Below are 13,887 nucleotides of genomic sequence, written 5' to 3' on the forward strand. Positions count from 1 at the left end.
CTGGAATATTATTAAAATCAGTTGACATTTCAGCAGGAAATTACACACATATATACTAAGAATATCCACCTACATAACGCTAACATTTTATAGTCAGTTATATTATTTATGTTACCATGGCAACACCTGCAAATTTCAATATACCATATTTTCATTAATAATTATGAAAACTTTAATTAAAAACTTTGTCTTTTTTTTTAATTTAAGTCTATGCTGTGATTTATTAACCATACTGCTTGATGTAAAGAAATAATTAAGTCGACAACCGCAGTTTGTCTGAAAAATAGGCTCAGATGCGCATTCGGCTATCAACGCATTTTTTGTAAATTATGAACATAATTTCCAACATTAACTATTATACATTTCTGGTAATATTATTAAAATCAGTTGACATTTCAGCATGAAATTATACACATATATACTAAGAATATCCACCTACATAACACTAACATTTTATAGTCAGTTATATTATTTATGTTACCATGGCAACAGCTGCAACTTTCAATATACCATTTTTTATTAATAATTATGAAAACTTTAATTTAAAATTAATATTTTGCTTTTTATTTAAGTCTATGGTGTGATCTATTAACCATACTACTCGATTTAGAAAAAGAATTAAGTAGACAGCCAATTTTATTTTTGAATAATAGGGTCAAATGCACATACTACCATCAACGCATTTTTGTAACTTGTGGACATTGTGTCCAACATTACCCAGACACTTTATATATCTTTGTCAAATGACACAAGATTTTTAAAAAGGTATATGCCCTTTCACTTCCTGTCATTAATAATCAATAATTTGAGGGTACTTGAAAACTCCACATCATAACTGCCGCAACTAGGTGGCTATGGGGTTTGGAATCTTTTTAAATTGGACACTGTATTTCATGTACACACTTTAAGCAGCAGCTATCTTACTATAATCATTCTAAAAATTATTAAAACGTATCCATTAATTCCCAAGATTTTAGGGTACATAATTTTACCCTTCATACCCTCTGGCAGAAACCCTGGACACTGATATTAGAATAATAGAAATAGTAAAAAGGATTTTATGCATTTCCGTAATTTATTGTGACACAAGATACTTGCCATAGTGCTTCACACGGTCACAATTGTAAAAAAAAAAAAAAAATGTCCATTCATCTAAAAAATGTTTTAAACCCAAAGAAACAAACATCAACATGTGAGCCCTAATTAAAATTCAATATGTACCGTATACATAATGTGTATCCAGTGTTGAACACTTATGCATGATACAAAATAGATCTAAACGGTCACCTGAGTAAATTTCTGACCACAACTACCAAACATATGGAGTGCGGAGCACCCATTTTCCTAGGGGGATTAAAAGGACCAAATTCATGGTTTTGGGTTTTCCATGGGTGAGAGCAACTACCAAGTAAATTTGGTTGGAAATGGTCTAGTATTTCTGAAAACATAATAGTTTAAATGCATTTGTCTCTATGATAGATGGTTTAATGAATTTGTCTCCTACCTGGGGGGGGGGGGGGGGGGGGGGCAGGGGCAGGGGCCACAACATTAACGAAATTCGCAAAATTGATATTTGTATGGTATTCCTGGACACGATAATTGGCTTAATTTCCCCTATTTGTGCCCCACCTTTAGGAGAGGGGTAGAATGACCAAATTCACAAGGAAATGGGTCACAAATATGCAATTTCTATATAACTATTGTGATCTCCATCCCCACCTAGGGGACATTCACAAGTTATATACACTGGTCATCTATTTGCCTTTATATATTATTTGAATACTATCCAGGTATAGCATTTCGGGCAAATGAGCTGGCCTAAAACCTTTTCACCATGTATTTCCATCATTTTACTCTGACACAACATTAGTTGTAATCCATGTAAAAATATGTAGTGATTCATTTGCAACCCTATATAGCTGTTCATGGCTGTAACTAGGATTTAAACAATGAACCAATGAGCATGGACGGTGCAAGACACCATTTTGTGGTCATTTCAGGAAGGTTACATACTTAAAACATAGTATCAATAAACTATTTTTATATTATTCCTCCCCCCCCCCCCCCCAATGCATTCCTCCCACACCAGGGGCGGGATGCAGCCCAGTGGTAAAGGGCAGCTGGTTTAGGATTGATTTCCATCGGTGAGCTCACTGGGCTATTTCTCGTTCCAGCCAGTGCTCCATGACTGGTATATCAAAGGCTGTGGTATGTACTATCCTGTCTTTGGGATGGTGTATATAAAAGATGCCTTGCTACTAATGGAATAATGTTGGGGGTTTTCTCTCTAAGACTACTAGTATGTCAAAATTACCAAATGTTTGACATCCAATAGCCAATGATTAATAAGTGTGCTCTAGTGGTGTCGTTAAATAAAAAATAAAACACACACACACACACACCATTGCCTCTACCCGTTAGCTGAGACCCTGCTGTTTGGCAGTAAAGCTAATATGAATAATAATTGTTGTTATCTAGATTCAGAAATGTGCCTGCATGCCCAACAAAAATGAGAGCCCGTACGCTTAGGCCTATGCCGCTTCATTTAAAAAAAATTTTAATTTTGGGCCCTGTCGCTTAGGCCCTTGGAGAGGGAGGTCAGAATGTGTTTATGTGTGGCACAAAATATAGTTGGAACTGATTAAAAAAAAATTAAGAAGTCAAAAATGTGAAACGTTTATGCGTGACGCACAATAGTCCAAGCAGACATAGAAAATGTGCTCCCTACCGCAATAGGTCACTTGAGATGTCACATAAGTAAATGTTTAAAACATTATTATTGGAATCATGAATTTATATTTGTGCAACTTCTTCTGACATGTTTATTGACGGAGTAAAAGAAGAAGAAATCATTGGCAGTTGGTCCCGCGAAGTATTGTATCTGGGTCAAGTGTCGATAATATAGGTCAACTACACTTCGAAGTTTTTGCGATTTTTCTTTGATATTTTTATCAACAATATAGGATCGTTTTATGATTTGTGATTATTACATCCTGAATACAACATTTTAATTGCATTAAATAATTTGTTTAACGATTTTTAAGACAAAAACAATGTTTCGGGTCGTTGCTTACACAACAGTGTCCGCCCTGCTAAAGTACATGGAATGTTTTTCTTTTTAATTGTTATTTTAAAAAATGTAGTTATCACCGTATTTTTAAAATAAAAAACGTGATTACTTACTCTGAATCTATTGCAAACCATTATCCTATTGTAATTTTCACATTTTATATAGGTCCATATAGTTACCGCACGATTTTTTTGGGGGTGTTGCGTAACACGAAAAAGGACCGTGTCGATGTTCTAAAAAACGGTCGATAACTGTTGCATGGAAAAAAAATTGGACCTCGCGGTAAGGGTATGTATACCCCCGACGCATACACACCAATTGGTACCATACAGGCCTGATGTACTAATCATAAGCGTACGGGATCCCGTTTTGTTTTGTAGGGGTGGGAGAGGGAGAAGGGCAGGCTAATTTGTGCCCGAATTAAACGAAAATACCACCAACTAAAAAACATTTATTAGTTTTAGCGTTACTGCCAACCAGCTATATATAATATAGGGTTTCAAACGAAGCCCTACACAATTTTACATGGATTTAATTACAACTAGTATTGTGGCTACTAGTACATGATGAAAAGGTTTCAGGCCAGCTCAATTTGCCCGAATGTCTCTGTCGTATTCGCCCAAATTTTAGATTTTGGTACTAATAAATTTATCAAAATACAATAGATCCAACAGTGCAACACGACTACAATTTACCTCATGATGATTAATTTATCTTTATAACATTTGCAGATATGTGTGCAGGGAATGGGTTGACCCCCCCCCCCCCCCTCCCTTTCCGGTCCCTGCTCGAGCAGATTTAAAAAAAAAAATCAATACATATTCCGGCGGAGAATTACAGAAATCCCCTATAAACTTCGCTCTCCAGACACCCCTACCTACAATCCCAGCATACATGCCTGATTTTTAAAAGATTGTCATCCACCATACAACATTATTACAAAACATTCACTGCTTATATACGCTTATTCATAAAAAGCCATGCATGGCACCCCCCCCCCCCTCCCCACACACCAAATCCTTGGATCCGCGACTGGTACAGTAATAAAAACAAAAAACCGGTGGCACCACATAATTATGTGTGACACGCAACGAGAATGTTTTGTGATTGGTTATTGAAAATAATGTAGGTCACGGTATTCTGCAGACTACTTCGACAAATATTCGTAACCTATCGTTTGTAATTCATTTTTTAAAAATGAGAACAAATATATATCCACTCAGTAGTGATTAATACTAATGTGAATGTTGAAAAGGAAAAACAGGCAGAAAAACAACACACAACAAAACGACGACGAACACCGAGCACATATGCGTATTCGATCATATAGTCGACGTAACTGTTCAAGTAAACATAGCTAGTTAGAATATCGTCTGCTGTAGTATAAGTAACCACATTGTAATTATTAATGAAAACAGTTAGCCGCACATGCAAGTAATGTGTACTACTGCTGTCAAATTGTATGGCGGGAAATGTGCTGTCAGATGACCTGTTGTTTATAAATAGAAACAGGGAAATGGCGCTTTTCGACGACTGTTTATGCCGTCGGATTACAATTATTTGATTGTATTTGTACCTTTTTTAGGCATTAAAAGTGATACTTTTTCTAATTTAATGCAACTGTCATAATGTAGTTCATATATAATAGTATATTATGACAACTTTGTAGACATAAAAGAAACCGCTACCAAAAAAACAAGAAATAATAACAAACAATAGCACGCGCCATTTGACAGGTCATTTTTGTTTTTAAAAAAACATAAGATGTACAACAGCAATTCAGCAAATATTTGGATATGACATTCTAAGACTATTTATTGACATTTTCTTACTTTGTTTTTGACAAAAATGTCAACAATTAATTTAAAAAACGATTTTTAAATGAAAACAATGCAAAGTGACGTCATTGTGATGACGCTTGACGTGTATACACGTCAACGGCAGGATACGGGTTAAGACTGTACAAAGGTCTAAAATGGAGGCCCCCATTCCGAATGTATGCAAAGTATTAACCGAAACCATTTGTTAAGTTAGTGGATGGAGAATATAGAAAGTTTTTAATAAACAGTGCAAAAACCTGGAAACACTGTAAAGACAATTAAAAATCTGGAATTCCAGACAAATCCAGAAATCTTTCAAGTCCGAAAATTTCTTTAAAATGTTTTAAACAACAGCATACCTGGAGCAGATATGACTTCTGAATGTTCCGACCCTGACGATGTTTCTGAAATACGATCTGTCGACTGGTTCATGGGAGAAAAAGACTCATCTGTAAAATATAACACAAATATCCTTTAGATATTAAAAAACATGTTTGTTTTGTTTAATAACACCACTAGAGCACATTGATTAATTAATTATCGTCTATTGGATGTCAAACATTTGGTAATTCTGACTCGTAGTCATCAGAGGATTTTTTTTCCTACTGCAGCAAGGGATCTTTAATATGCACTTTCCCAAACACAGGAAAGTACATACCACAGCCTTTGACCAGTTGTGGTGCACTGGTTGGAACAAGAAAAAACACAATCAGTTTTATGGATCCAAAAACCCAATCAGTTTAATGGATCCATCGAGGTGGTTTGATCCTGTGACACAAGCACTCAAATGACTGTGCTAAATCCTGTCAATCTTTAGTTATTAACCATAATGACACACATTAGCATGTGACACCCAATAGCCGATATATTTTTGGTGCTGGGGTGTCATTAAAACATTCATTCATTCCCATTATCAGGGTTTAAAAGTTACGAGTTTGTTTTGTGTAACACCACCATCACTAGAGAACACGGACTAATTAATCACCATCTACTGGAGGTCTAACATTTGGTAATTCTGACACAGTCTTAATTCTAAACATTACTAGAGCACATAAATTCTAAACACCACTAGAGCACATTAAACTGGCTGTCAAACATTTACATAATTCTTCAAACAATTGGGTAATTCTTAGTCTTCAGAGAAAACCTGCTACATTAAGATGGCATTAATAAAATTATACTAGTATATTAATTTGAGTTATCTCCTTACCGTAACAGTTTTGTACTGACTGCACGAGAAAAAAAGAAGATGACATTAGGAAAATTATCTAAGTGTATTAGACTGATCTCCCTTACAGAAAGAGAACATTATTAAAATTATAGTAATATATTAATTTGAGTTATTTCCCTTAACATGACCATTTTGTACCGACTGTATAAGCAAAACAGAAAAAACTAAAGTTACCATTAAATTTTCTTTTTAAATTTCATTTCATTTGAACTTATTTCCGTGCTTATATCTAAATAAGGTTCAAGCATGCTGTTCTTGGAACACATCTCAGCTATCTGGGCTGTCTGTCCAGGATAGTGGGTTAGTTGTTAAAACTCGCGCTGGGTGGGAGTCGGTACCAGGCTGCAAACCCAGTACCAACCAGCCTTATGTCCAATGGCCTAATCACAACACCACTGAGGCTGGTAAAAATAACTAATAAAATTATATACTACTCAAAAGAATTTAAGGGTCAAAAATTTATAACCAAATAAGTTTCAGAGTGTATTAGATTGATGATGTAAACTACACCAAATTTTTTATTTATTGTTCCATATTTACAAAAAAACACAAATAAACGTCACTGTATACAAGAAAGTCACATGACATGCTGTCAAAGTTGAAGGTTGTCAAACATGGATTTTACACATTAGAACATTCGTTTAATAGTGTGTGAATCCACCCCTGGCGCGAATAAACTCGACACATCGTTGCCTCATGATGTTGATCAGACGTCTGAAGAACTCTTGGGGAATGGCCTGCCACTCTGCCATAAGAAGTTGACCCAGATCATGAAGGTTGGCCGGAGGGGCATGGTTATCCCGAACTCTCCTGCCTAATTCGTCCCAGGCGTGCTCTATTGGGGCCAAGTCAGGCGAATATGCTGGCCAATCCATCCTGGCGATACCTTGTTGTCTGAGAAAGTCTGTTACCACCCTGGCGCGGTGGGGTCTGGCATTGTCATCCTGCAGAACTGCCCCGCCGCCAATCTGCTGAAGGCCTGGGAGAACCAACGGCCAGATAATCTCATTCAGATAGCGGATTCCATTCAGATTGCCATCCACCACATAGAGGGGGGTCCTGTGGTGGATAGAGATGCCACCCCACACCATGACGCTGCCACCACCGAACCGGTGACGTTGTCTAACGTTAACATCAGCGAAGCGCTCCCCAGGATGTATGTAGACACGAACCCGACCGTCGTTGAACTGGAGACTAAACCTGGACTCATCAGTGAACATCACTCGACCCCACTGAACACTTTGCCACTGCAGATGAAGCGTGCACCAGTGACGTCTGGCCATTCTGTGACGTGGTAGGAGTGGTGGTCGAACAGCCTGGCGACGTCAGCGTAGATTATTGGCTCTCAGACGATTGCGTATGGTTTGATCAGACACTCGAGATCCAGTCGCAGTCCGCAGATTGTCACGTAATCGGCGTGCAGTGGTTGTGCGTTGACGTAGAGCCATATTGGTGATGTAGCGGTCCTCTCTATTTGTAGTGCTTCGGGGTCTTCCCGAACGTGGACGATTTCAAACAGAATTCGTTGCTTGGTACCGTTGCCACAGTCGGCCAACAACACTCTGAATGACACCAAGTCTCAGAGCAACATTTCTTTGCGTATTGCCATCCTGAAGCCAAGCAATAGCCCTTCCTCGATCTTCGATAGTCAGTTGACGTCGTATCATTGTCGAATTTGGAGTGTGCACCGTACACGAAGGCAAGCTCCAATTATACGGAAATTCAGCATTGGGAACATGGAATACACGTACACAGCGTGCAAATGAAGTGCTTTGTGAAAAAGCAAGTTATGGGCACTTAGCAGACCTTTCGCTTTCGCCCTAATTTACGTGCAAATGTAAGCATGTTTTCGCCATTAGAACTAGTCGACAGTGTCAATGACAGTGGATTTTAATTCATTTATGGGTTGCTTAGACCCACTTTCGTCAAAATGGAACAATACCATGCGTGACATTATGGTCTAGCTAATATAATTGACATTCAGAAAATAATGTCAAAAATATCGTCTGACCCTTAAATTCTTTTGAGTAGTATACTCTATATTAATTTGAGTTATCTCCCTTACCGTGACTGTTTTGCACTGACTGCACGAGCGGAACAGAAGATTGCCTTATTACAACTTCCTCTTTGTGAGTGGTGTCATTACTAAAATTATATACTAGTATATTAATCAGAGTTATCTCCCTTACCATGACCATTTTGCACTGACTGTATGAGTGGAACAGAAGACTGCGTTATTACGACTTCCTCTTTGTGAGTGGTGTCGTTCGGTACAGAGACGGGCAGGCCAGCTGCTTTCTGTGTCTCTATCAAGTCTCTCTCCAACTGAAAGATCTGAAAACAACAGAGACAAATTACAATCACGGAAAACGAAAATGAATATTTGACCGATGGGATTGTACTACAGTGAAAGTTCTCAAAACCGGAACCGCTGTAAACCGGAATTCCCTCAAAAACAGGAAGGAAGGAAATGTTTTATTTAACAACGCACTCAACACATTTTATTGATGGTTATATGGCATCAGACATATGGTTAAGGACCACACAGGTATTGAGAAAGGAAACCCGCTGTCACCACTTCAAGGGCTACTCTTTTCGATTAGCAGCAAGGGATCTTTTATATGCACCATCCCACAGACAGGATAGTACATACCACAGCCTTTGTTACACCAGTTGCGGAGCACTGGCAGAAGCAAGAAATAGCCAATGAGTCCACCAACGGGGAATCGATCCCAGACCGACTGCGCATCAAGCGAATGCTTTACCACTGGGAAGGGGCTTATGTTTGTACCAGAGAACTCCTTGATAAATTCTTGTAAAAAAATTTGATAGGCATAAAAACTAATTTTGTGTTTCTGGGAACCTGACCCTACCACAAAAAAAAAAGCTGACCCAAATATTTTTTCCCAATGTATTACTGTATTATTTTTGTTCCAATTTTGTTTATTAATATGCAGGGGTGGGGGTGGGGTGGGGGGGGGGGGGGTGGGGGGGGAGTAAAACTCCATTTAAAAAAAAATATTACTGTATTACTTTTTCTCTTTTTTTTTTTTTTATCAATATGTAGCTGAAAAGAATTAACTTATAATAACAATAATAAACTGGCTTCACAAATTTTTTTGGCAGGGCCCTGAAAACACAATTTCTTTGTTTAGGCCATATGTATAATATTGGTGTTATTTTAAAGGTCCAGACCCTAGTTTTAACCCGTAAAAAATGGATACTAAGTTTAGTTAATTTACAAACCTGTAACTCATTTGGATAAAGTTACAATAGAGTGAAAGAAGAGTCCGACGTTAAAATGGGAAATATCCTTTCAAATAGACCTGAACGCAAATTAATAAGCCGCTACCGTATATCTTCGCCTGTAAGTCGACCTCGGCTATAAGTCGAGTCCCTAATTTCAAGCCCTGAAAACGTATTTTTTTTATTGACCCGTTTATAAGTCGACCCATGAAAAACAACTAATAAATATTGAAATATTTCTTATTTTCAGCACATGAGAACAATAATGTACAATATTTGAACAAAAGTAAATTATTTTACAAACTTCTGTTTTCACGTTTTGTACATCGCAATATTATGAATATAATCAAGACTATTCCAATCAAACTATCATTATTACATAGCATCAAAACGAAATATTCCCTTAGTAGAGAGTGAAAGCTGTTTGACTGTTACTGTATGGCACTGTACAGGTGGTTTTGTGCACAGACAACAACTTTATTTATAAACACTGACAACAGATCACTACGATAAAACTAAAAGTATCACGTTTTGCCGCCATATTAATACATGTAAGGAGGATAACTCTGGAAAGTACACTGGTTTTTGTACCAAATGATGTGTGTCCCTATTGCTCTAGTGAACTGCAGAGATCAGTCTATTTTAAGGCTCAGTAATATTCATGAAGTTAATCACCGACAAAACATTGTTTGAACAACCATTAATGCCAGTGACCAGATTTCAAAATAAACTCAGGCAACAGGTAGTTAGTATTGTTTACATTTTTGCTATTAGTGATGACTTTTAATTTAACTAAGTGGACTGTTGTCTTGGCATGTGAGTGAGATAACACGCCTTTTCGCATAACCAAAACCGTTCTAATGCCAAAAAAAAATAGGTTATAAAAAATAAATGTGTCAAATTAACATATTTGAGTATAAATACATGGCATACTTCAACAATAAAACTTCTAAAATAATCCCCAAAACTGTAATATTTTTTTGTGAAATTTTCTTACCCTCTTATAAGTCGACCCCCCAAGTTATAAAATAATTTTTGGGTGAAAAAAATTCGACTTATAGGCGAAGATATACGGTACTTCTCAGACGCACATGTGTTTTTAAAAATACGAAAAATGCTAAATTTTGTTTGTATTAGAAACAACAGGATGACCAGAATCACTTCGGTTCTACAGAAATGGATAATCTAAAGAATAAAATATAAGTAATGTTTTATTTCAGTGATCATAAACGTCTCTAATAGTGAAAAATATGCTGTAGTGTTTAAAAACTAGTGTCTGTCCCTTAAGCTATTTTATGCACCCACCCGGTCTTTCAGAGACTTCACCAGTGCGTTATACTGCTGGTCTTTCTCAGACTGCTGCTGTAACAATGATTCACGCTCCTGAATAAAATCTTTCTCCCTGAAAATAAAAACAAGGAATCTAAGTAAAAACAAGAATTGCACAGAATTAAATGTCTCGTCTACGATAAACATGCCTAGGTGCAACTATAAAACCATGTTTCTAGGATTTATTATTTGACAAAGAAGGAAATATAAATATCACGGCCTATGTTATACCAGTCGTGGTGCACTGGCTGGAACGAGAAATAGCCCAATGGGTCCACCAATGGGGATCGATCCCACACCGACCGCGCATCGAGTGAGCACCTTACCACTGGGCTACGTCCCGCCCCAACTTATTATTTTGAGAGAAACTCATCTAAAACATGAACCTTTAAAAGGACATTCCCCAGTTTGCTGCATTGTAAGATGTTTCCGATTAAATAAAATATTTGTACGATTAAACTTACATCTTAAGTATATTTTCTTGTTTAGAATATCAGTGTCTGTATATTCAATGTGTTTCTAGTCGTCTTAATATTTGTAAGAAGCCCAAACTAGATTTTGTCTTTAAATAATTCCATACATATGAACAAATCTTTCTCAGGAAATAAAATGAAATTTAACCTAGTACAAATATTAGAACGATCAGAAAAACTTTTAATATACGGCCACTAATATTTTATACAGAAAAATATATTTGATGTGTAATTACAGTCATCAAAAAGTCTCTGTTAGTCGATAACATCTTAAACATTGCAGCAAACTCAGGAATGTCCCTTTAACCTTAAACTTTTAACACAAAAATCAATGACATTGCCATCAAAGTAATACCTGAATTGATCATAATGCCAAAAATTTATAAATCCAAAAGTTTATGACGTCACCACCAATGAAAAAGATACATCTAGATCAAGAGAAAAACGAACTATATTTATACCTGTCGAACTCGTTATCTCACCTGCCCTGATAGTCTTTGATGAGTTTTTTGGCTTTGTGATATTTCTTCTCCAAAGCTGTGAAATCGGCTTTGATCTTCTTCTCCAACATGATGTACTGGCCCTGAGATCCCTCCATCAAGTCCTAGGAACAGGAAGGACATGTTTTATTTAACGACGCACTCAACACATTTTATTTACGGTTATATGGCATCGGACATTTGTTTAAGGACCACACAGATATTGAGAGAGGAAACCCGCTGCCACCACTTCATGGGCTATTCTTTTCGATTAGCAGCCCGGGATCTTTTATAAGCACTATTCCACAGATAGGATAGTATATTCCATGGCCTTTGTTACACCAGTTGTGGAGCACTGGCTGGAACGAGAAATAGACAAATGGGGCCACCGATGGGGATCGATCCTAGATCGACCGCACATCAAGTGAACGCTTTACCACTGGGCTACGTCCCACCCTCCCTCCTGGGAACACAACAAAATACAATAAACTGTAAACTGACACTATGTTCTGTAACGTGACTGGTATCATAAATATTTTTTGTGGGAATCAAATAGACGATAACTCAGCTCCTTTATTTCATTTATACTTATTTCCATGCTTATATCCAATTAAGATTCAAGCACACTATTCTGGGCACACACCTCAGCTATGTGGGCTGTCTGTCCAGGACAGAGGGTTAGTTGATAGTTGTTAGAGGTTAGTGAGAGAAAAGTGGGTGTAGTGGTTTTACACCTACCCACTGAGTCGCTAAAACTTGCTCTGGGTGGGAGTCGGTTACCGGGCTGTGAACTCTGTACCTACCAGCCTTATGTCCGATGGCTTAACCACAACACCACCAAGGCCAACAAAGCTACTATCAACAGCAGCTGTCCGAGATTTCGCATCCTTCCATTCACAAATTGGGCGACCAATCCTGCAGCCAATTTCACCTGAAGAATGCACTCTCCCACAACTACTACCAACAGCAGCTGTCCGAGATTTCGCATCGTTCCATTCACAAACTGGGTGACCAATCCTGCAGCCAATTTCACCTGAAGAATGCACTCTCCCACAGCTACTACCAACAGCAGCTGTCCGAGATTTCGCATCCTTCCATTCACAAACTGGACAACCAATCATGCGACTGATTTCACCTGAAGAATGCACTCTCCCACAACTACTACCAACAGCAGCTGTCCGAGATTTCGCATCGTTCCATTCACAAACTGGACAACCAATCCTGCAACTGATTTCAACTAAAGAATGCACTCTCCCACAACTACTACCAACAGCAGCTGTCCGAGATTTCGCATCGTTCCATTCACAAACTGGGTGACCAATCCTGCGACTGATTTCACCTGAAGAATGCACTCTCCCACAACTACTACCAACAGCAGCTGTCCGAGATTTCGCATCGTTCCATTCACAAACTGGACAACCAATCCTGCAACTGATTTCAACTAAAGAATGCACTCTCCCACAACTACTACCAACAGCAGCTGTCCGAGATTTCGCATCGTTCCATTCACAAACTGGGTGACCAATCCTGCGACTGATTTCACCTGAAGAATGCACTCTCCCACAACTACTACCAACAGCAGCTGTCCGAGATTTCGCATCGTTCCATTCACAAACTGGACAACCAATCCTGCAACTGATTTCAACTAAAGAATGCACTCTCCCACAACTACTACCAACAGCAGCTGTCCGAGATTTCGCATCGTTCCATTCACAAACTGGACAACCAATCCTGCGAGTGATTTCACCTGAAGAATGCACTCTCCCACAACTACTACCAACAGCAGCTGTCCGAGATTTCGCATCATTCCATTCACAAACTGGGTGACCAATCCTGCAGCCAATTTCAACTAAAGAATGCACTCTCCCAAAACTAGCTCTAAACATTTACGCTATCGTATATGTTCTGTGTTTCTAGTGTACCTGATACTGAGATAATTCTTTCCGTGTTAACTCAAGTGTTTTCTCCGTGTCTTTGAGTCGATGCGTCAAGTCATCACACTTCTTCTCCAGATGTTTCTTCTGGGACTCCGAGTTCTCAAGCAGGATGATCTGAAAAAATTCATTTCAATGGTTTTAGTTCATTTTTTATTTTAAAGTTAAACTTAATTTCTTTAACGACCCTACTAGAGCAGATTGATTTATGGATGTCAAACATTTGGTAATTCTGACACAGTCTTCAGTTAAAGTTTATTTTTTTTAATGACACCACTAGAGTACATTGATTAATGAATCATTGG

At 37.9% G+C, this 13,887-nt stretch overlaps 1 protein-coding gene across 5 annotated transcripts in view; it reads right to left on the reverse strand.

Annotated features, from left to right (window-relative positions):
• The window catches only part of LOC121387389, a 133,768-nt gene that overhangs the window by 41,453 nt on the left and 78,428 nt on the right, over positions 1-13,887 (reverse strand). For all 5 annotated transcript variants that reach the window (XM_041518491.1, XM_041518490.1, XM_041518492.1 and 2 more), the window contains exons 11-15: positions 13,571-13,699; positions 11,652-11,773; positions 10,673-10,769; positions 8,311-8,455; positions 5,250-5,339 (exon numbers count right to left, since the gene is read on the reverse strand). In XM_041518491.1, the coding sequence (XP_041374425.1) occupies positions 5,250-5,339; positions 8,311-8,455; positions 10,673-10,769; positions 11,652-11,773; positions 13,571-13,699 (583 nt within the window). The remainder of the gene's footprint in view (positions 1-5,249; positions 5,340-8,310; positions 8,456-10,672; positions 10,770-11,651; positions 11,774-13,570; positions 13,700-13,887) is intronic.

This window comes from Gigantopelta aegis, chromosome 13 (genome assembly GCF_016097555.1).
Source record: "Gigantopelta aegis isolate Gae_Host chromosome 13, Gae_host_genome, whole genome shotgun sequence".
Taxonomy (NCBI): Eukaryota; Metazoa; Mollusca; class Gastropoda; order Neomphalida; family Peltospiridae; genus Gigantopelta; species Gigantopelta aegis.